The sequence below is a fragment of the Lytechinus variegatus genome, chromosome 11 (genome assembly GCF_018143015.1).
Source record: "Lytechinus variegatus isolate NC3 chromosome 11, Lvar_3.0, whole genome shotgun sequence".
NCBI lineage: Eukaryota > Metazoa > Echinodermata > Echinoidea > Temnopleuroida > Toxopneustidae > Lytechinus > Lytechinus variegatus.
In genome coordinates, this window is record NC_054750.1 from 14,826,125 (window position 1) to 14,851,187 (window position 25,063).

Here is a 25,063-nt window from a genome sequence, read left to right on the forward strand (position 1 = left end):
TCTATTACTTATTTATACAATTATTAACAGTAATAACAATAATCATATTCCACTGTTATCGAGTGCTTAAAGGAGTACTCGAGGCTAAAAATAAAACATTTGAACAGATGAAGAAAAGTCAGACATGTCAGACAGACCAGGAGACATATCACTTACAAATTAATGTATGAACAAGAGTGTCGCTGGGGCGAACACATAATACGCCTGCCTGTAACGCGGAAAATTATTGGTAAAGCAAGAAAAGTGGATGGTGGCAACTTGAACTTTGACCTTTTGACCCCTCAAAATCAATTAGCTTTGTGGGATCCTTGCTAGTATCATACAACCCAAATTATATGAGCCTAGCTTAAGTTAAACTTAACTTATTGCGTTTGCAAGGACTTCAGAAGGTTAAGATGAAAGCATGTCACTGTGAACTTGACCTTTAATCTTTTGACCCCAAAATCAATAGGCTTCCTGGGATCCATGATAGTATCATACAAACCAAATTATATGAGCCTCGGTTAAGTTAAGCTAAAGTTATCGCGTTTACAGCAAGGACTTCAGAAAGGTAATATAAAAACATGTCACCTTGACTTCAAAATCGAAAGGCTTGCTGAGATCTATGCTAATATCATATATACCACATTATATGGACCTTGGTTAATTACACTGAAGTTGTCGCGTTTACAAGGACTTCAGAAGGGTAAGATGAAAACATGTTACCGTGACCTTGACCTTTGAACTCAAATTCAATTCCTGAGATCCATGCTAGTGTCATACACACCAAATGAGCCTAAATGAAGTTGAACTAGTTATCACGTTTGCAGGGACTAAATCTCTATCAAAAGAGGTCGCTGAGGTGGTGTTGGTTGTAGTAGTAGTAGTAGTAGTAGTAGTAGTAGTAATTAGTAGTAGTAGTAGTAGTATTAGTAGTAGTAGTAGTAATTAATAGTAGTAGTAGTAGAAGAAGAAGAAGTAGTAATAGTTGATGTAGAAGTAATAGGTAGAATGTATATATTTCAATCTTATTTGTATTACTATCATACGTCATATACTTTTACAAAATCATACCGAACACGACAAAGATGCATAATGACTTTGAAATGGTCATCATGGGAGCGTTTCATTGGAGGACTTGTCGAATGACTTGTCCAACAAGTGTGTTTATCCAGCAGTTACCATAGTAACAGTGCTTCTCAGCCAAAGAAAAGGAAGGAAAGTTGTCAGATCCGAAAACTTATCGGACAATAATGTTGATGAAATACCCCCAAGGAGTGACTATTTCCATATTATCATTTTCCATACTTTTCGTATCTTAATAATATTTCATTTATCAAACCCCATTTTGTTTCAAACATAATTATTTGCTCTCATCTCGCCTAATCCCATTTCATCAACCACTTTTAATAATGATGAAATGAGTTTTGTGTCGAGTACTTGAATAAACTGAAATGTGCTTGAAAATAAAAATATATTCAATCTGTGATAACGATCTCAAAATGAGGTGGAAAATAAGATCTACAATATGTTCTAATGAAGAAATAAAAATCATGTGCCAAATAGTATTGTTAGAAAATCCGCAAATGCTGAGAATTATTAAGACAAGCATTCGGCATAATGGTTCTCGATTTACATCTTAGAGATCTCTTTGGTCTACACGCAATTTTTGTCTACTTCCATGTCCCTGGCAACGATTTTATTTTCACTGGTTGTGATGATGTAAAATGAAAAAAAAAGAGAAAGATTTTTCCCATAGGCGGCGGAAGCGGGGGGATGGGGGACAGATCCCCTAAATTTGAGGTGGGGGATGGTCCCCCTCTAAAATTTTAGTTGATAACCTTTTTTTCTGCTTGTCAATTTTGTTTCCTGCGTCCCCCCCCCCTAAATTCTGGTGAACCCCCCTTAAAATGTTTCTTGTCCCCCCCCTAAAATTTAGGTTGATGACTTTTTTTTTGCTAGTCAAATTCTGTTACATACAGTCCATCACAAAATTTCAGGTAGACACCCCCCCCCTATTTTTTTTTTGGCTTCCGCCGCCAATGCCTGGGAACGATTTTAATTTTACTGGTTGTGATGATGTAAAATGAAAAGAAAAAAAAAGAGAAAGGTTTTTGCTACAAAATGGAGGTCAAATTGCTCGCTTCCCAGAGTCATGTCTATTTCCCGTTTGATTCTAGTTTGCCTACAACTATTTTTGTTAACCTTTTGATCTTATTACCACTTTAATAGCCCATTTACCATTCTGTCTAATTTCCAGGTAGGCTAAAACCGTGTCGTCTAATACGCCTTGATCTGACATCATTTATAGTCTATACATGTATGATTAGATTGAACTGTTCATAATCAAAATTTTAATTTGACAAAGTGAAAAAAAACAATAAGTAGACGAAGTGGAATTTTGACCGTCTTGGCGTTAGAATAATTGAAGTTCGGCGAAAAGAGTATTACACTAAAAAAAAATAATGGTAAAAATATAACTGTCTCTTCCCTGAGAAAAAACAATGATCTTGACTTTAAAGTGTAAAACCAATAGGCAGTGGCGGACCGTGACCCCGAGGAGACGAAGCATGGGGGGGGGGCACGGCATTGTTCACAAACAATGCAGTGCCCCTCCCCCCTAATACTTTGTCTCCTCCGGGTCACGGTCCGCTACTGCCAACAGGTATTTAAAAAATAGTTTTATTCCCTGGTTCATATATGATTTGCAATGATCATTTATGTTTTGTTTCAGATTCTTGTTTTTGTCTGGACTGAGTTAATGACATTATTATGGGCGTGCAATTTAATACAGTATTTCTTGATTTTATGTATGTCTGTGTACGTGTTTCTCATTTTAAATGTATAATAATTATTTTTTTACTTTAGATATTTCAAGATACTCTTTAATATGATGTTAATTCAATTTTAATATATAAAAAATCAATCTTTGTAAGATATGAAATTTATAATTGTCAACCATTTTTATTTGTACATAATCCAACCTTGTATACGGTTGCAATAAAGATTGAATTGAATTCTCCTGATGCTTTAATCAGAATAAATCAGAAAAAGTAATGAAAGCTAATGAATTCATATTAAGCATTATCATTGTAATATCAAAGTCAGACGCTTTTTGCACGATCCCGCTCAGTGGAAGTTAGAGCATAAGTATTGGTCATCATCATTAATGTCTACCCGTCTGCTTTTGCATTCTGGTCCCATTCCGAGGAAAAGAAAACAACAACCACGTAATAATCTCGTTCCGAAGGACTTGATTAAATTTACAAGAAGTCAACTGCAGGTGACCGGTGTAGAGTACAATACAAGAGTTGTTTTCGTTCATGTTTGCCATTGCGTCACTGTGTTCCAAGTCCCTCCATTGCATTTGGCGTTTTTTTTGTTCCTTGACAAGAATGACTCTGACCATCGATGACCATAATGATCAATGATGAAAACCTGACTTGGCGTCAGTCGTCGAGCCATGATGTCCAGTTGCTGCATCAAAATCGTGTGACGTATCTGCAAAAGAAGATTTGGTGAATGCATTGAAAAATAATATGCCTTCAGAGTCTACAAAAAAAACACCCCCAAAGACTTCAAAAATGACCATGCAAGATAAATAACATACAGATAGCACAGCGAGAATAAATGATATGTTTTTTAGAAAATCAATCAGATAATAATTTATGTATTTTTTTCCTTTTCTTCAATTCGTGAAAAATCATGCAAATTGTATTTTCTGGTCAATTCATCAATAGTCATGGCACAGTCCGAATCTTCACGAGAAAACAGTTATTATCTATTCAAAATTATTTGTGGTATGCTATCCTAGTATCCATGCAATTCAGGTATTGCCTTACCACGTCACATACATTGCATTGTGAATATTAAGAAACTTACGTAGCTCTATGTGGTGCATCTAAAGGTAGATGGTCTCCTTGTCCAATGTTGCCTCTGGGTTTTGTTGATGAATACCTCCCTACTCCTCCGTTCGTCTTTAGTCTTTTCGTCTGCGGCAAATGGTCCTTGATCACTATCCCATTACCGTAAGGGTAATGTAAATGTTGTCCGCCACACCCATGATAACCATTGGTTGATATTGCTTTTGAATAATCAAGATTGGGGTTCGTTCCAGCTGAAGAATGAGTCGGATCGTCAGAGGGTGTCCTTTCACCAGCTCCAGCGTTTGTTCGTGTGTAGTTAACATACAATGGGTGATCTCGCAGCTGTGTGCTCTCTGCTTTGTCAAACAAGCCTTCATTGCGTTCGATTTGGTAGCTATCAAGGTATGGATATCTCCTCTACAAGGATAATATTTTGAAGAAAATGATTGAGATATTACCTTCTAAAAATGTATAGCTCGTACGAATACTTTTTTAAAACAAAGTTTAACATTGTTCTTTGTACAGTTATTCAGAATAGTCATGCCATATACCTCGTAGCGATGTAACATTAACATGTTACATCCAGAGGAAATAAAATCGAGAGCTATACCATTATCAATCCAATCTATAGAGTATTTGGTATGGCGCCCTCTTCTTGCCCTTGGTGACAATATTTCAAACGAGACCAGTTGAGCAATAAGAATAGTCAAACAAAATAAATGGGCCTTATTTGATCAGACTGTCTGTAAGAGCACTCTGGGTGCTATTTAAAACATAATCTGGCAAGTATGTAAACAATAGGCCATTCTTCTCGTGTTTTGACACAAAAACATCATTCTTCATGAGAAAGGAATACTGTACGACTTCTAAATGCAGCTAACTCATATAGAAAACTTGATTATATAAGAATCTAATAATCTAATTGTCACTTTTAACTGTAAAAGGTAAAACTAACACTGTAAGTCTCGGATGTCGTGGGATTATACACGCTTTCCTCGTAATACTTTCTCCACCTTGAGTTCACGTAGGCCCGACTGCCGAGAAGGACAATGACTACGGTCACGATGAAAACACCAGAGACTATCCCGATAGCCAGGTACATTGTTTGTCCATTTACCGGATTATCTATATAAATATCAAATACATTTTTTTTATTGGGGCTTGATCTTGCCATGGAAATAAGGGCTTATAGTATTTAAATTGGAAGTAGTTGCAGTCCAACCCCAAAAACCTGCTGATCTGGAGATTCTTCCGCCTGGATCCCCTAGCAAACTGGAGACTCCAATTTGATGCCCGAAGCGCACATCACGAGCGCGAAGTCCCTTGCGGCCGGGGTCCAGGTCTCGTTAAAAGGGCCCAGGAAGCTCTAGGATTCTAGATGCTCTCTCATTTTATCTCAGGCTAATTTTCAATACACAGTGGCGTAATGAGCCAAAAAAAATTAGGGGGCTCGATATGGCATATCGCGTAAAATTAATGAAAAGTTGCGAGCAAGCAAGCAAAAAATTGGATACTTTTCCTTTTAATAAAAATCAAACTTTGTGATAGATTTTGACATCATACTATAAAGAAATCATATATTTTACCCTTCTCTCTTTCCTTGCTCTTTTGTACTTAGTTGTTTTTTTTCTTCTTATTATTTTTGGGGGGGTTGTACGCCTTAGGATAGTACTTAAAGGACAAGTCCACCAAACCTTGATTTGAATAAAAAGAGAAAAAAATCAACAAGCATAACACTGAAAATTTCATCAAAATCGGATGTAAAATAAAAAAGTTATGGCATTTTAAAGTTTCGCTTATTTTCAACAAAATAGTTATATGAACGAGCCAGTTACATCCAAATGAGAGAGTTGATGACATCACTCACTCACTATTTCTTTTGTATTTTATTACATGAAATATTTTTATTTTCTCGTCATTGTCATGTGAAATGAAGTTTCTTTCCTCCCTGAACACGTGGAATTTCATTATTTTAACATTTTGTGCTTCATGCAATGAGGTCCTAATCATCAAATTCGTAAAAATTGAAATATTGTATAATTCAAACAATAAAAAAACAAAAGAAATAGTGAGTGAGTGACGTCATCGACTCTCTCATTTGGATGTAACTGGCTCGTTCATATAACTATTTTGTTAAAAATAAGCGAAACTTTGAAATGTCATAACTTTTTTATTTTACATCCGATTTTGATGAAATTTTCAGCATTGTGCTTGTCTGATTTTTTTTTCTGTTGATTTAAATCAACATTTTTCTGAGGTGGACTTGACCTTTAACAATAGAACTTAACAATTCAATGAATAAGATCACACACCTAGGCCATAGGAGGGCCTATAAAAGAGGGATGATGCTAGCTAGCTCGCGCCCGCTAAATTTACGAGTACGAGATCGCGCGGAGTGTTGACGCTCTATTCACATGTAAGTCTTAACCCTATCTAGGCCGGGGGGAGCCTCGGAGGCCCCCCCCCCCCTCAACGAATCGGGCGATATTTTCGCCGCGCGAATTTTTTTGACCGCACCGCTCGCTGACTTTTTACTTTCAAGTCTTGCGCAACTTTTGAGACCAATTTTGCGTCACCCGGGTACGTGGTTCCGAAATTACGCAACATTATGTAAGTGCATGTCAGACCGAAAATTGCTCAAGAACGTGATTTTGTGTACAAAGTCAATGCAAATTTTGTTTTCAACCAAAATTCATAAATGTATGAATTTTTTTAGTTTTGCTGGTCTAAATGTATTTATTTTATGCTTTTTATGATCACAGAAGAGTCCCCAACTAATTTCGTTGAAAAAACAAAAGGTAAAAAACAAAGAAATACATAAACAAGTGGAATGCCTCTGGCCGTCTCACCTGCATCACGCGGTTCAATATAGCAGCAGTGCTGACTTTGAATACTACTAACTCGCACAAGATGTTCAGTGATACATGGTTACTCGTATGTCCACTTTTTTATGAACTAGACCAATACACTTACAGAGATATGATGGTTATAAAACAAAAACCCCTAACATGGCCAAAGTTCGTTGACCTTACATGACCTTTGACCTTGATCATGTGACCTGAAACTCGCACAGGATGTTCAATGATACTTGATTACTCTTATGTACAAGTTTCATGAATCAGATCCACAAACTTTCAAAGTTATGATGGTAATTCAACAATTACACCCAATTCGGCCAAAAATTCATTGACCTTTGACCTTGGTCATGTGACGTGAAATGCGCACAGGGTGTTCAGTGATACTTGATTACTCTAATGTCCAAGTTTAACGAACTAGACCAATAAATTTTCAAAGTTATGATGGTAATTCAACAGATACCCCCTAATCGGCCAAAGTTCATTGACCCTAAATGACCTTTGACCTTAATCATGAGACCTGAAACTTGCACAAAATGTTCAGTGTTGCTTGATTACTATTATGTCCATGTTTCATGAATCAGATCCATAAACTTTCAAAGTTATGATGGGAATTCAACAGATACCCCCGATTCGGCCAAAGTTCATTGACCCTAAATGACCTTTGACCTTGGTCATGTGACATAAAACTAACGCAGGATGTTCAGTGATAATTGATTAAGCTAATGTCTAAGTTTCATGAACTAGGTCCATATATTTTCTAAGTTATGATGACATTTCAAAAACTTAACCTCAGGTTAAGATTTCGATGTTGATTCCTCCAACATGGTCTAAGTTCATTGACCCTAAACGACATTTGACCTTGGTCATGTGACATGAAACTATAATAGGATCTTTAGTAATACTTGATTAACCTTATGGCTAAGTTTCATGAACTAGGTCCATATACTTCCTAAGTTATGATGTCATTTCAAAAACTTAACCTCAGGTTAAGATTTGATGTTGATGCCGCCGCCGTCGGAAAAGCGGCGCCTATAGTCTCACTCTGCTTCGCAGGTGAGACAAAAATTGCAAATAACAATATAATACATAAGAAAATGATTTGATATCGCAATTTTTTTGTGTACACTTGCTAAGAACACCATAAAGAGTTTCTATACCAAAAAATAGTACATTTGGAACTTTATTTAGGGAGTTAGAGGAAAAAGTATGATTTTGCATACTAATTACGCATAAATTAGCATAATCACTTAATAGCTCTTCGCATGAAATAAATTACTATACAATCTTGTAAATTATGTCCAAGGCAACCCGCGTGCCAATTTTCGGCACGATCGCGCGGTCGACGGCCGAGATCTGAAGGGGGGGGCTGGGAGCCCCCCCCCCCCGGCCATATGAACTCCCAAAATACCCCGGCCTAAATAGGGTTAACTTGAATATCGGCTTGGATATGTAAATTTGATTCCAGTTAGTTTAAAAAGGTGTTTGGGCGGGAGAAGAATAATTTCAAGCAGGAGATAACACAACTTAAGCGGGAGACACAGGGCCTGGGCGGGAGATATTAAATCTCGAGCGGAAGATTTTTCGAAAATGGGCTTTCGGAGATCTCCCGCTGAAAGCAGGAGAGTTGGAGTCTCTGTAGAGGGTGATGATCAAATGTTTCATTCTTGCAGGGCAGGTATTCCGAGAGGCATCATGATCAAAATATTTAGCCTTGGTATAAAGTAAAACGTTCTCGCATTTTTTGTGCCGATTTTCCCTGAGAATGAAGTCTAGTATGTTACAAACAACTTTACCCATCTAATGCAAAACTGATTCTTTTCCTTAGGAGATACTATTTCCAGAAACCATATTCTCTCTGGCATGTCTGGTGTGAACATCTATGGCTGAATTTTCGAAATTCAGAATCAAGATCTGACAAATGATAAACACGTATTCATATACTTGATTTAAACCGTCGTTGATTGGAAATTAAAATGACTGATTATCTGATAGCAATGATCCAAGGAAGCTTCACCAGTTGTACGTTACGTCTTGTGTACTTTAAGAACAAACCATCCCTTGCCAACACGGATCGATTTACAGTTGATTTTTCCTCTTTTTTCAAACGGGTCATCTTAGAGATGGATATTCCTGCATGCATATTTTGCACTTTGGTGAAAACAAAATATCCAAACCTTCTTTTAATTTTCATTACTGTCATTGTAAGATGACTTAAAGGGATTGTTTAACTTTGTGAGCAGCCGATTTAAAAAATTCTCAAACCAAGATGAAACATGTGTACATGTGCATGTATTAGAACTAATAAACCCTCAAAACAACCATTATTGAGAATGAAAAGCTAAAACTACAAAGCAAACCCCGATTTTGTAAATTTGATAAAAATAGATTGTCAAAATAGTTACTTACCAGGATCAGAATTCTCAGAATGATCTAGGGAAATAAGAAAAACAATAGAAACTGTTTGTTTAGTAAGAACTTTTGATTTATTTGAATTAAAGTACATTTCTGTAAAAGAGACCTCATTTTCCAAGCACGTTTGACAGTCGTTGTGTGTATCCTGACTGCGCATATGAATATACCACGTACTTACATATATCATACGTCACAATCACTGGCCAGTTCATCAGCGGTACGTACGTCTGAGTTGATCTGATCAATACAGCATTTTCACTGCGCAACTAGAACGTGAAACCGATTAACGAGTTTACTTCCTGAATTTTTTTAATCTTCTTTAGAATACTTAATTAAAGGGATGGTCCGGGCTGAATATATTTATATCTAAATAGAGTAAAATTCACAGAGCAAAATGCTTAGAATTTCACCAAAATTTAGAACAAATAACGAAATTATTGATTTTTTAAGTTTATTAATATTTTGTGAAACAATTTTATATATATACATCGTCATGAATATTCATTAGGTGGGCTGATGATGTCACATTTTTTATTTCCCTTTTTTCTTGTTATTACATGAAATCATAAATATTTAATTTGTTCATACATGTGCAAAATGATGTGTTGCCATTATGATGAAATAAGTTGCAGCAAAAAGTAACTAATGCACTTATTAACAATCCAATTGTTTAAGTTCTTGGTAGAAATGTTTTGAATAAACCTAATTTCACATAATAAAATACAAAAGTACAAGTGGGGATAGGACATCATCAGACCAACTAATGAATATTCATGAATGCATGCCTAGAACTGTTTCACCGTTATAATGCACATCTTTAAAATTTAATAACTTCGTTATTTATTATCCGATTTAGATTAATTTTTCATTATATTGCTTTGTATATTTTACTATATTCATTGAGATATTAATATCTCCAGCCTGGACCATCCCTTTACCCGTACCATTCTAGAGAGTTTGATCATAATTACTTGGATACTGAATGCATTGAAGCATTATATGTTGCTATTAGCCCCATAACTAATTAGATTCTCTGCCTTTTGGGGGTAAGTTTTGGCAGTTGCCAGTGTTTGAACCCATTTGCATAAAATATAATGACAATAGACTAAATAAAATAATAATAATCTGAGGCCCAGTTTTGTATCAAAGAGTTTTTTTTATTCCCAACAAAAGATTGTGATGACTTTTTTTTTACTTACTCTGAAAACAGAAACGACCAGGAAGTACTTCAGGGTAGAAGTCACGGTATCCGGGTAAACATTTGCATGTAAACCCACCGGCCATGTCGTGGTTGATGCAAATTGCGTTTGAAGAACAATCATTTGAAATGGGATCTGAACATTCGTCCATTGTCAAAACTGTGACATAATGAGAAATCATTAGTATTTATACACTTTGCATATCAAGAAAGTTTGAAGAATTTAATTATATAAGATTTAAAAAGTATCTGGTAGAAATCAAACAATTTTTTTTCATCAAAAAGGCAAAACCCCAACTCGATTAGCATGTAAATAGTAACCAAAAAATGATACCGATCTCATTGACTTATCTGATCAACCAACAGTGTAAGTATCAGTACTTGTACCTTCACACCTTATCTTAAACAACTAAATTAATACTGTACCATACACTTTGTAATTTTATGTAACTAAATTCTTGAAATAAATCGTTAGGATTGTAATGAGGGTGATTATGCTGACCATGATGATAATGCCTTTCACTGCATACAAATTTTTGATGGTTGTAATCTTCACAAAACAAAAGTAGTAGTACTGTTGGTAGTCATAGTAACGAAGGTAATAATTATCAATCAATGAATGAATCATAAAAATAGTAATTGCCACAATGATTGGATAAAAAGTAGGGGGACCAAATTTAAAAAAATACGGTAATAAGTGTTGATCTGGGTAAGATGTGAATCTATTAAAGATAGAAGGCGGTTTCCGGGTAGAACTCTGTATTACCTCTGTTTCCATTGATAAACAGGATTTGAAACCCCATTCAACAATACCCTGGGGTTGACCTTGATTCGTATGCGTAACATCAATTGTAGGAATATATATAGCATGCCTTGTAGTGAAGGAACATCACGAACCACCCGGAAGAGAGTACTTGTAGTAGAGTCAAGCATTCCGTTATTACTGTCTAGGTGCTGCCATAGTGTCATACTCAGCTCGTCAGCAAGTACTTCCGGGTTAGATTCGGGTGCCGTCGCTAAGCTGAGTCTGTAGGTGATTACCAAACTGCCGCTCGTGATACTGATAATAGTGACGTCATCGATGCTGTTATTGACTGACCCAATGTTCGACATCATCTGGGAATGGTAACAATAGGAATAAGATAAGAACTCTTTGATCTTATTAATACTCTCCTCCTTCCCCGTTCCCGAATGCATACGTATTGAACACTGTGCTTTTTATTTCCATGGCTCCATGTCATTAAAATAATGATTAATAGAAACATTCAAAGCTAATCAACATTTTTTTATGCTCTAGTTTGACTTTAAAAGCCTGACCTGTTACAAGTCGGATGTGTTATTTCATATTCTTAATTGATCTCATCAATTTGTGTTGCGGGAATATATATGCAATACTCACATTGGCAAAGCTTAGGTATAAATTAATTTTGACATCATTAAACATAGCTTTCCAACGAGGATATACGACGTCAAATTACTTGGCTCATATCGATCCAATGTACTCGAATCAATAATAAATGCATTGCTGCTTTCAGTAGTTACGCGCGTTTTGAAAACTGGATCTCAACGTAGCATTACCTGTTGTGAAAATGTCGACTCAATTTGCTGGAACTCTGAGCTACTTTTGTTTCCCAGTTCTTCAGAGAATATGGCTTCCGAGCCGTTGATCTCCAGCACCGTAATGGTTCCCTCCAGATTAATGGCATCTTATCAAGAAATGACAATCAAATGGAAATGATTAAGCACAAACTGATTCAACCAAAGGCATGTCTGTTCCCGAGATGAAATTGACATCTGACAATCCTGTTTAGGATTACCAGTATCATTATCATACTATTGCATGAATGGCATGAGTTGGGCATCGTAGACGGCAAAAGGCATAACCCAACACATGTCGTACGGAGATTGTAAAGACATCATAAGATGCCCTTGCACTGATCGTAGGATACCCATACAATCTACGATGTCCTCACGATGCAATTGGATAGCTTCTTCTTTCAATACAATGGATATTTCCTCAGGGATACATAGTCTTTCACCACGGTCACGTACCCTGAAGGTTGGCGATCGATCGCTAATTTGAAAGAACAATTCTGATTGATTCGTATTCAGTCTACTAAGCAAAATGCGCATGCAACGATGATCTTGATAGGTCATTTCATTTAGCATTTAATGTTAAATGTTAATGCATTTGTGTTATGGCGCCCTCATATACCTACCAAGACACTGATTGTTGTCCATTTCTCGAACTTTTCCTGGGGCGCAGTCACAAGCAGATACCTCGGTCACACTGTTAGTAGTACATATTTCATTGATGGAACAGGCACCTCTGCATGAATCTAGGACAACATATAGGTATTCCTTGCATATTATACAAATTCAAAAGAAAATAAGATAGACATTAAGCTGTCCAGAGTATTGTATTATTTCCGAATATTTCGTTAAAAAAAAATGTGTTTTATGAGTTGACACTTGCCAATAGAAAATTACAATTAATGATATTCTATTACGACGTCGACGTGACCCTCTCACCCCCCTTCCAAAACATTATTTTGATGTCACAATGTATAAACTCCCGTCTTCGAATCGGAGTGTGATGCCATTCCGTATTTTATGTTTCTTTACTTTCTATGATTCTATGTGTATCAAGATTAAAGTAAATAATACCTCGCAAAATATGTAAGATATCATACGCCTTAATCGTGTATCCTTTTTAGATAGTAATCAGTATTCCTATATATGAATAGCGCTTCTGATAGAAACTTCTGAATATTTCTTTCCATACCATGCATACGGCCTGTATTATGCACATTTTCGTTCAAATTTAGATGAATATTCTTTTTTATCGTCATATTTTAAATACTCTATGAATCCTTTTAACTCAAATAAAAAAGCACGAATAGCAAAATCTATAAAATTCTCCTCAAGCAATCATATCTTCCAAATTAGAATTGGTGCATTAAAATGATTCAATATTATCAGTCAATATTACTAGTCTACTACACAACATACCTGAACACACCGCTTGTGCTGTCAAAGAACCCCTTACACAGCGGCATGTGTCATTGGATCCACAGTACTGGCCTTCGCTACACACTGCCGAACCACACGTCTCTAGAAAAAAAATAAATACAACATAACATAACTGAATGAAACTAGTGTGGCTATGTCGGGTCATAAACCGATTGTTTTGTAGAGTTTTTACTCATTTTCTTCAACATGTGCACACATTAGTACCGGCCAGGGGCGTCGATCAATTTTTCAGATGGGGGGGGGGCAAAATCATAAATCATGAATCAACTTTCCAAAGGCGCTCGATCACACAAAACAAACAAACTCACACATACACACAAATACACACACATATGCCTATATACATTGTATATAAACATATCTTATCAACAAATTAATGCGAACACGAAGCACGAGCTGAAAATTTTGATATTACGATCTGAAAAAAAATTGAGTTTAATGGACATTTTTAATAAAAAAAAAAGATATATATCCTACATAAGATTATTGCAAATCAAAGTGGGAGTTCTTTTGAGGTTTAGAAAATTAGAACCGAAACCGAGACATTCTATTCACCTATTTAATCAGGAGAAATATGGGTTTTTGCTAAAGAAATGATGCGAGCGCGAGCTGAAAATATTTTGTATTCCAATCTGAAAAGCGGAGATTTTGAACACGATTTTAGATAAAAACGAGTTGTGTATCTCAATCTCGCTTGCTGATTACTGTGTAACATTACAATCTTATTTTATTTTTTGCACATGCGGAATTATTGGGGGGGCAAAATGATATGTTTGCCCCTCTAATATTTTCATTGGTGGGGCGATCGCCCCCCTAATGTAACTATACTGTAATCAGAGTTTCCAATTGCACGTGAATTCACAAAGGTGGTGATCCGACCATCGCAAACACTGAGCAGGTCAAAAGGGCTGAATGTGCGTGCCAATGTTTTCATATCTAATGCTGATAGCACGGTATGAGTTCTACTCTATAGCTACCCGCCCACTGCCCTCCATTCCAGGGATCCAACTGGGACTTTAAGAAATTTGACGGGAGCATTGTTGACACCGGGTCGGACGAGTATAAACGATTACGAAATACATGCACCACTATAGTTCTGCATCATTCTCACTATGGTCGGGGAATACACCTCAACACACCACATCGAAGTTGAGATGGGGACGCCAATATTGACAATTTTCTCACCTAGACATTGTGGAACGTCATTCTGCAGTTGACCTGTATTAGAACAGATGATGTTCGCGGGTTGAGTGACGTCACCACTTTCACAATTAAATTGGCAAAGTGTCCCGACAGCTACACGGCCTCCGGAATGGCACTGAGAAGACGAAAGCGGAGTAGAATAGACTGGAATGTTGCACATAACCTCTGTCGTGGAACATAGCAAAATGTAGACATTTGAACTATAAAAATTAGATTTGACATATTGATAGATTAATAGTACTAATAGATTTTAAACAAGAAAATGCAATAGGAAGGATGTTAAAATACGTGTAATCCAATTAAATGTTATAAATATATATTCACATGATCGTTATTGATGATAATTTTCATGTTTTTTTTAAACTTATACTACAACTTCTACTAAGTATACTACTATTACTACTACTACTACTACTACTACTAAGTATACTACTACTACAACTAGTAGTAGTAATAATAGCAGGAGCAATATCAGATATATACATGTATATATATTTTCTTTACTTATGTTTTCTTTATGTTATGAATTATATGTTTTTTGGTATTTATGCAGAGCCCTGTGGAAGACCAGCGATTTGTTAATGACTATTTAAATTGTATATATTGTGTAATTTTGCATATTTGTTTGTATAAAGCTGAACAGGCTACTCTGGATAAAGATGTGAAATAAATAAAAAAAAAAGAAGAAGTACTATCAGTAAGAGTAGCAGAAGAAGAAATAGCAGTAGTGGTGGCGGTGGTGATGATGATGATGATGATGGTGGTGGTAGTAGTAGTAGTAGTAGGGGTAGTGTTAGTAGTAGTAGTAGTAGTAGAAAACAAACAACTGTAATACCTGCGCAAGTGAGGTCCTTGCCAGAAAATGTGCCATCTGCGCGACAGAACCGTTCTGCGTTTCCACTCTCAATGACACCGGAAGTACATGAAAATTCACAGGAAGTACTATATGTCACCGTTGACCCTACATCGCATGTTGACGTTACCGAGTCAAAGGTCGATGGCACGTTACACAAGACACCTACAAAATGAATGAAAGTGGGGTTTTATTATTATAATACCACAGATAAGTTGTTAACATTGCCACATTACTCTTTATATATAAACCCCTAAAAAAGATTGGAAATCTGACTTAGGCCATTAATTTCTCCGAACAATGCATATTTGACATCATTCAAAAGATCATTTAATTTTCTTTAAATTGATACCATTCTTGTTATGATCATGCCATCACAAAAAGAGTAGGATTCAAAAGTGTTGGATGAGGTCTGAATTGAAAAGCTGCAAAACGAGTAAAAACAGTTTGGAAATCTGACTTTGGCCATTAATTTCTCCCAACTCCCAATTTTACACAATGCATAATTTATAACATTCAAAAGATCATTTAATTCTCTTTAAAATGATACCATGCTTGTTAAGATCATGCCATCACGAAAAGAGCAAGATTCGAAAGTGTATGATGAGGTCAGAACTGAAAAGCTGCAAAACGAGCAGAAATTGGCATTAACGGTCAATACAGAACATGATTCTTTTGTCTGTGTCAATACGGATGAAAATCCATTCAAACCAAGCCCCTGCTTCTGTAGTGATGGTTCTGTGAGATAACATGGTTTGAGTCGTGGTTTGAAATACCCCTGTATGTTTGTTTGTTTGTTATGTGTTTGCTTGTGCAGAGGTGTGTTTGATTCCATGTTAATGTTGATGTTAAGGTGCATGAGAATAATTAAAAGAAACCGCTGAGAAACTCACTCATTACGAAATGAAAAAAGAACAATGACATTCAATATTGTGTAATTTTGCAACTTTTAAATTTTGACCTTGCCCCGCATTTCAAGGCACTGCACCTCCATTTGAATCATAATCACATCATGTAGGGTATCATTTTAAAGAAAATTAAATGATCTGTTCATTGATATTAATTAAACATTGATATTTACAACTGAGGTGAAATCATCGATCAAATAAAAAAGAAACCGCTGAGAATTTCATCACCACGGAAAAAAGAACAGTGACTTTCAATATTGTGTCATTTTGCAGCTTTTGAATTCTGACCTTGCCCCAATTTTTAAAGAAAATTAAATGTTCTATTCATTAATATTAATTGCACATTGACATTTACTAAAATCGCAGAAGGATTATCGATCAAAGTCAGATTTACAAACTTTTTTGGAGGAGTTTATATATTTTTGTTTTAGGACATCTACCACTTTTTACGCATTTTATATATTATCTGAAATATATCTTACAAGGTAGGGATGTTGCTGTCTTACTATGCAGTGGCATATAGGGGAAGGCGGGGTAAGTTGAGCATAGGGGCAAGTTGAGCCACCAGCCCTAGGCCAATGATGAACGAGTCAGACATTGTGGTGGTGTCATGTATTGATGACCCATAGCATAACCCCTAACCCCACAACATTGTTTTCCACTTTGAAACAAAAAGTAGTTTTTTAGAGGGAAAAGTATGAATTTCAGCCAAAAAAGTAAAAAAGAGTGTGAAATAGATAAGTACTTTATTCACACACACGTCTTTAAATATAGTAAAGACATGATAACAGCATTGTAAGTCCAGGTATGGATCTTCATTCTTGTCATAGTCTTTTATATGATAGATGCATAATAAATGTGTGGATACAAAATTATCGCACTAAGTTCGGACTGGGGTAAGTTGAGCCAAACAGCATGGGGCAAGTTGAGTCATGGTAATTCTCATGGTAATGTATCTTAAAAAACAAACCATAAAAATAGATTGAAATGCAGGTTGAAAGGAGCAAATTTACATGACTGCTCTTTTCCTTTTAAATGATGTTAGTATTTATAGAGAATTAGCAAGTGAAAAGACTTTAAACAAAAAATTGACACGCTGGTTCTCCCCCATACATTTGTACGTAGTTTTTGTGGCTCAACTTACCCCAGATGGTGGCACAACTTACCCCATATATGGGGCAAGTTGAGCCATTTGACATCGGTTTTTTTCAAAGGTCACGATGACTTTCAGTGTGGGGGTAGAAAGTTATATGTAGGTGAAAAGCATTTCACGAGAATCAAATTTAAAGGCAAGGTACTTATTTCTACAATAGTACTAGTCATATCAATTCTAACATGCAAAATGCAAAAAGTGTCACAACTTACCCCGCCTTCCCCTACTGAATTTCATTATTACCCTATCATATTTGATAGCCTCGATTATATCTTATTTATATTAGACAAAGGTGAAGCCAGACATTAACTCTAAATAGACTGGGCTATTACGACGCCTAAGAAGACGCCCCCCCCCCCCCTTATGATCTCGGCCGTCGTTCGCGCGATCGCGACGAAAGTTGGCACGTGCGTTACCCATGGCATTATCTACAAAACTATAACATCAAATTCTGCAAAAAATCTCATGTCTCATTCATTATGCTAATTTATGCGTAAAATCATAAGTTTGCTCTAATTAATAAAATAATGTCCCTGAAATGCTAATTTTTGTTTCATATACTCTAGATAGGCATCTGATCGAAGAAAAAAAAATCAAAATCACATTTATTTTCTTATGTATTCTATTGTTTTCTAAATTTATTATGTATTTCTTTGTTTTTCGACTTTTTTTAATTGTTTTTTCAATGGAAATTGTCGGGGACTTTATTTCTACCATAAAAAAGATAAAATTAATTGATTTTAAGCAGTAAAGGGAAAAATAATGTTACATTTATGAATTTTGGCTAAGAACACTATTTGCATTGGATTTGTACACAAATTCACATTTTTGAGTAATTTGGGGTCTGCATGCACTTACGAAATGTTGCGTGATTTTGGAACCGCGTACCCGGGGTCACAATTTTGGTCTCAAAAGTTGCGCGAGACTTGAAAGTAAAAAGTCAGCGAGTGACGCGGTCAAAAAAATTCGCGCGGCGGATTTATCGCGAAAAATGTCGAGGGGGGGCCTGAATCAGCCCCCCAGTCTTTTTAGGGTTAAATAATGGTTACAACATAGTACTTGTGATCGTGAGATGGTGAATTCGAATCCCCTCGGCCATTGTTTCAAAAGGCGCAATGGCAATTACTGGTATAGGATAATCACTCTAAAATGATACTAGAAATTAAAAATGAATACACAAAATAAAAAGACAGCATTGTATAAAAAGTACAATGGAAATATTTACAAAGGGCAGTGTGAGAAGCAAATTCAAAAATATTATCATTAATAAAACTTACCTGCACATCTTGGCAATTCGGCCGATAAAGCTCCACTTCCAGTGCAGGACACCAAATTGGATCCTACCAGATTATACCCAGTATCACATGCAAAAGTACAAGTGGTGTTGTAGCCGATGGAAGATCTTGGTGAACAGTTGCCATTGACTGAACTAAGATGTGATGGAAAGTCATCGGGAATGATACACGTAACGTCTGAAATAAAGCATATTACTACACTTATCACTTTGGAGTTTTGTCATTTACATTCAAATGGCTATAAAACTGCTTAAATTTCTGCATTACTTCTCAAATCATACATATATTTTACAAAGCACTATACATCATAATGTTTGGTAAATAAATAACACAAAGTGTAACAAAAAGAAAGGTTTTGACGATTAACCTGCCATGGAGATCAGGCGACTTGATTTTGAAATATCATATAATCACCTGTGCAGTTTGGGAGGTTTCCAGATAGCTGCCCACCTTCTGTACATGACAATGTTTCAGCACCAGTTATCCTGTATCCAGTATCGCATTCATAGGTACAGGATGTATTATATTCTATCACGACTCCTGACGAACATTGACTTTCTGTTGCACTAACATATGGCGGGAAGGCGTCAGGAATCGAACAAGTCACAACTAATGCGTAAAGAAAATATAAAATAGAGTATCAAATGCAGGGGCCGGTGGACAGGGGGGGACGGCAAGAGCCAAAAATTTCCCAATCATATCACGAGGTGAAAAGCAGTGGCGTAATGAGCCAAAAAATTCGAGGGGGCTACATATGCTGTATCACTTAGTTTTTTTTATTGCGAGGGAGCGAAGCGAGCGAGGAAAAATATTGATATTTTATTATAAATATCAAATTTTGTAATAGACTTTGACGTAATATTCAGGAATCAAGGTATCAAACCATTGTTCTCTTCATCCATTTCTTTCACGAAATATTAAAATAATCATATTAAAAATATCAAACCATTGTTCTCTTCATCCATTTCTTTCACGAAATATTAAAATAAGAGTTGCCAAAGCTGTTGTTCGTGTATAATTTCACACATTTGTATACTTTCTCCTATACATGTACTGTATCAAAGCAATATAGCGTTGATCCAGCTGAGGCATGGCGGCTTTTTATTGTTCAAAACCCACCTACACCCGACAAAGAAAATTATAATTGGTAGTGTCGAAAATCTGTGTATCTGACGGTCAACTGGATCAGGGTCACCCTAGCTACCAACCCGTTTCTGTGGTCTAGTGGTTAAGACACCTGCGTTCAAAGCTGGAGGCCCGGGTTCGATTCCCAGCAGAGACAATTTTTCTGCATCACCAATTTTTCCAAAGGGTAGATAGCTCTGAGGAACCATGATTTAAGCTACGCCTAGCATTGTTCTCTTCGTTCATTTCTTTCACAAAATATTTAAATAAAAGAGTTGTAAAAGCTGTTGTACTTGTATAACTTCACACATGTAAATATATATATGTATATTTCGGGATAAATCCGCAAGCAGCGCATTTTTTTTATTTAAGTCGTCGCTTGCTGAATTTTTACTTTCAGGTCTCGCGCAACTTTTGAGACAAAAATTTATGAGTGTTAACTTTTCTTGCATGCTGAATAAACGTACACCAAGGAGGAAAGTAAATTTGAAATAAGGATATCTTGCTTTGGCTTTCCAATCTGTCTCGTCTTTATTACAATGACTGCAATGTTCTGCTAGCCAGCTTTCTGCACTAGGATAATCTTACACGTCTCGTGAATAACAGCTCTAGCATGCTTAACTTCCGTAGATTTGCGATTTCTGGCTTTTCTAGCCCATGCTTTAACCATTTGGTTAGATGGTGAGAAGCGCAAAAGATCAAGGAACTGGTCTATACTTTCAAAATTATTTCTAGAACTAGACCTAAGCAACTTCTTGAATCTAGTCGAATGATCTGAGGTTTTTTTATTTAGTGTGTGTGTATCTACAGTTTAAGGGTTCCTTATCGGTAATTGATTCCATGATTAATCTTTCAAATTACTTTGAAATTTCGAATAAAGTAGCAACCATTGATTAATTAATCACCTGTGCAGTTAGGAAGGTCCATTGTCAGCTCCCCACTTTCTGAACATGATATTGTGGAAGGACCCGTTGTCATGTATCCCTTTTCACACTCATAGGTGCATGATGTATTATATTCTACAATAGCCCCAGAAGAACATTGGGTGTCCACTGCACTCAGACGTGACGGGAAGACATCGGGGATGGAACAATTCACAACTAGACGAAAAGGGATTTAATACGGTCAGAATTTAGTTATCGAGATATTAATTGTCCCGCGTGTGGCAATAAAACAACAATAAAAAAGACGTTTTGAAATTGCCACCTTTTCTTTTTCGCTTTTAAGAATAACATGTCCATTTTCAAAATCATTCTGGGCAGTCGTCCTCTACATATTCTAAGATCATATGTCGACAAAATACGCTATTTTGTTACATCAAGAAAAAAAGAGAAAAATAGAAAGTAATGTCCTTCCGTTGGTAATGGTCAGCTTATGTCGCCTGGGAACAATTGGATGAATGACAATGCTTCAATCGATGCTTCATTCACAATCACTATACTTTTCTTGAATAATTTGAAGAATGTACAAATATTTCGGAGACCCGTCAAAGTACTAAAGGCCAGCCACTGCACGTCAACTTGGCGCTTTCTTTCCGGTCATTGGCTAGTAACTTTGATTAAAAAGAAATACCTGTGCAGGTAGGAAGACCCATCGACAGTGTTCCACTTTCTAGACATTTCAACTTTGTAAGATCCGTAGTTTGGTATCCAGTCTCGCATTTATAAGCACACGATGAACTATATTCTATGATAGATCCAGATGTACAGTCATCCCCTATTGCAATGACATGTGGCGGGAAGTCATCGGGTATAGAGCAGGTCACAGCTATCAATCATAAAGGGGAAGAAGGAAACAAATATATTGTATATGAATTAGACATTCAATTCATTAGTAAACGAAATAAATGGACAGTATGTCACTCTCCTTGCTCAAAGTGACGCTCACAACACGCATACACTGGGGAGAAGTCAACTGAAATTAGGAAATCTCCGGCGATGGAACAGTTAACAACTTGTCGAAATACAATATCATGTCAATGAAGTGTCAAGAATCTGGTTATGGATACATCATGATTTGCCTGAGCCCGGACATGCCGGATGTAGCAATAACACGACATGAGGGAAATCATCTAATATTAACAAATCTAAAGAGTAAGCAATTTTCATTGCTGCCAAAAGCAAGTATTCAAAATCTAGTTTGACAGTAAGATTCTTGGACCTTGAGTCATTCAAGACATTGGATACCAACCATTTTACTACTTTCAAAGAAAGAATTGCGAAATCGAGGGTGGTGGTGCATTTCCACTTCCCATAAAATAGTTAAATCATTTATAATCCAGTTGTTTACCATGCTTCAACAGCATTTCATCCTCGCCCCTACATTATGTTACATTTCATTTTTGACCAACTGTAATTTAGTTTTCTTGAATGATTTTAAGATCGTACGAATAATTCTCAGACCCGCCGAAGCACTGAAGGCCAGCCATCACACATCAACTTTGCGCTTTCTCTTCGCTCATTGGGTAGTAACTTTGATTGAAGAAGTACCTGTACAGTTAGGAAGACCCATCGACAGCATGCCACTTTCTAGACATTTCAACTTTGTAAGATCTGTAGTTTGGTATCCAGTCTCACATGTATAAGCACAAGATGCATCAATTCCAAGGATAGATCCAGATGTACAGTCACCCACTACTGCAATGACATGTGGCGGCAACTCATCAGGTATAGAACATGTCACAACTATAAATCATGAAGGGGAAGAAGGAAACAGAAATATTCTGAATGAAGACGTTCAATTTGATATTGACACGTTACGTTTCTTGTTGAACAAAAGTGTTAATCACGACATGCCTACGCTCAGGATGAAAGCAAAATAGAAATTAAAAAAAATGTGGTCTGGCATGGCTTTTCCAATCTTTCTTTTCACTGAATTATCAAACTGACGGCAATATTTTCCTTGGTGATGAAATCCGATTGGCGTGCTACTTCTCTTGCATGCTGAATGAACGTACACCGAGGAGGAAAGTAAATTTGAAATAAGGATATCTTGCTTTGGCTTTCCAATCTTTCTCGTCTTTATTACAATGACTGCAATGTTCTGCTAGCCAGCTTTCTGCACTAGGATATTCTTACACGTCTTGTGATTGTCAGCTCTAGCATGCTTAACTTCCGTAGATTTGCGATTTCTGGCTTTTCTAGCCCACGCTTTAACCATTTGGTTAGACGGTGAGAAGCGCAAAATATCAAGGAACTGGTTTGTACCTTCAAAAGTATTTCTAGAGCTAGACCTAAACAACTTCTTGAATCTAGTCGAATGATCTGAGGTTTTTTATTTAGTGTGTGTATATCTACATAGTTCCTTATCGGTAATTGATCCCACGATCAATCTTCTTTCAAATTACTTTGAAAGTTCGAATAAAAAAGCAACCATTGAGTAATTAATCACCTGTGCAGTTAGGAAGGTCCATTGTCAGCTCCCCACTTTCTGAACATGATAATGAGGAAGGACCCGTTGTCATGTATCCCTTTTCACACTCATAGGTGCATGATGTATTATATTCTACAATAGCCCCAGAAGAACATTGGGTGTCCACTGCACTCAGACGTGACGGGAAGACATCGGGGATGGAACAATTCACAACTAGACGAAAAGGGATTTAATACGGTCAGAATTTAGTTATCGAGATATTAATTGTCCCGCGTGTGGCAATAAAACAACAATAAAAAAGACGTTTTGAAATTGCCACCTTTTCTTTTTCGCTTTTAAGAATAACATGTCCATTTTCAAAATCATTCTGGGCAGTCGTCCTCTACATATACTAAGATCATATGTCGACAAAATACGCTATTTTGTTACATCAAGAAAAAAAGAGAAAAATAGAAAGTAATGTCCTTCCGTTGGTAATGGTCAGCTTATTTCGCCTGGGAACAATTGGATGAATGACAATGCTTCAATCGATGCTTCATTCACAATCACTATACTTTTCTTGAATAATTTGAAGAATGTACAAATATTTCGGAGACCCGTCAAAGTACTTAAGGCCAGCCACTGCACGTCAACTTGGCGCTTTCTTTCCGGTCATTGGCTAGTAACTTTGATTAAAAAGAAATACCTGTGCAGGTAGGAAGACCCATCGACAGTGTTCCACTTTCTAGACATTTCAACTTTGTAAGATCTGTAGTTTGGTATCCAGTCTCACATTTATAAGCACACGATGAACTATATTCTATGATAGATCCAGATGTACAGTCATCCCCTATTGCAATGACATGTGGCGGGAAGTCATCGGGTATAGAGCAGGTCACAGCTATCAATCATAAAGGGGAAGAAGGAAACAAATATATTGTATATGAATTAGACATTCAATTCATTAGTAAACGAAATAAATGGACAGTATGTCACTCTCCTTGCTCAAAGTGACGCTCACAACACGCATACACTGGGGAGAAGTCAACTGAAATTAGGAAATCTCCGGCGATGGAACAGTTAACAACTTTGAAGTGTCAAGAATCTGGTTATGGATACATCATGATTTGCCTGAGCCCGGACATGCCGGATGTAGCAATAACACGACATGAGGGAAATCATCTAATATTAACAAATTAAAAGAGTAAGCAATTTTCATTGCTGCCAAAAGCAAGTATTCAAAATCTAGTTTGACAGTAAGATTCTTGTACCTTGAGTCACTCAAGACATTGGATACCAACCATTTTACTACTTTCAAAGAAAGAATTGCGAAATCGAGGGTGGTGGTGCATTAAAACTTCCCATAAGATAGTTAAATCATTTATAATCCAATTGTTTTCCATGCTTCAACAGCATTTCATCCTCGCCCCTACATTATGTTACATTTCATTTTTGACCAACTGTAATTTAGTTTTCTTGAATGATTTTAAGATCGTACGAATAATTCTGAGACCCGCCGAAGAACTGAAGGCCAGCCATCACACTTCAACTTTGCGCTTTCTCTTCGCTCATTGGGTAGTAACTTTGATTGAAGAAGTACCTGTACAGTTAGGAAGACCCATCGACAGCATGCCACTTTCTAGACATTTCAACTTTGTAAGATCTGTAGTTTGGTATCCAGTCTCACATTTATAAGCACACGATGTACTATATTCTATGATAGATCCAGATGTACAGTCATCCACTATTGCAATGACATGTGGCGGGAAGTCATCGGGTATAGAGCATGTCGCAGCTATCAATCATAAAGGGGAAAAAGGAAACAAATA

The 25,063-nt window shown here is 36.5% G+C and overlaps 1 protein-coding gene across 1 annotated transcript; it reads right to left on the minus strand.

Moving 5' to 3' along the window:
• Positions 1 to 3,107: 3,107 nt before the first annotated feature.
• Positions 3,108 to 25,012, minus strand: LOC121424521 (P-selectin-like). The gene is made up of 17 exons (XM_041620235.1): positions 24,835 to 25,012; positions 23,941 to 24,135; positions 23,274 to 23,468; positions 22,373 to 22,567; positions 19,173 to 19,367; positions 18,741 to 18,935; positions 15,385 to 15,567; positions 14,532 to 14,714; positions 13,326 to 13,427; positions 12,533 to 12,652; positions 11,892 to 12,019; positions 11,186 to 11,429; positions 10,315 to 10,473; positions 9,110 to 9,133; positions 4,801 to 4,970; positions 3,862 to 4,262; positions 3,108 to 3,480 (listed from the first exon to the last, which is right to left on the minus strand). The coding sequence occupies exons 1-17, from the start codon at positions 24,863 to 24,865 to the stop codon at positions 3,462 to 3,464; spliced, it is 2,739 nt and encodes a 912-aa protein (XP_041476169.1). The 5' UTR covers positions 24,866 to 25,012; the 3' UTR covers positions 3,108 to 3,461.
• Between the last annotated feature and the right edge of the window lie 51 nt (positions 25,013 to 25,063).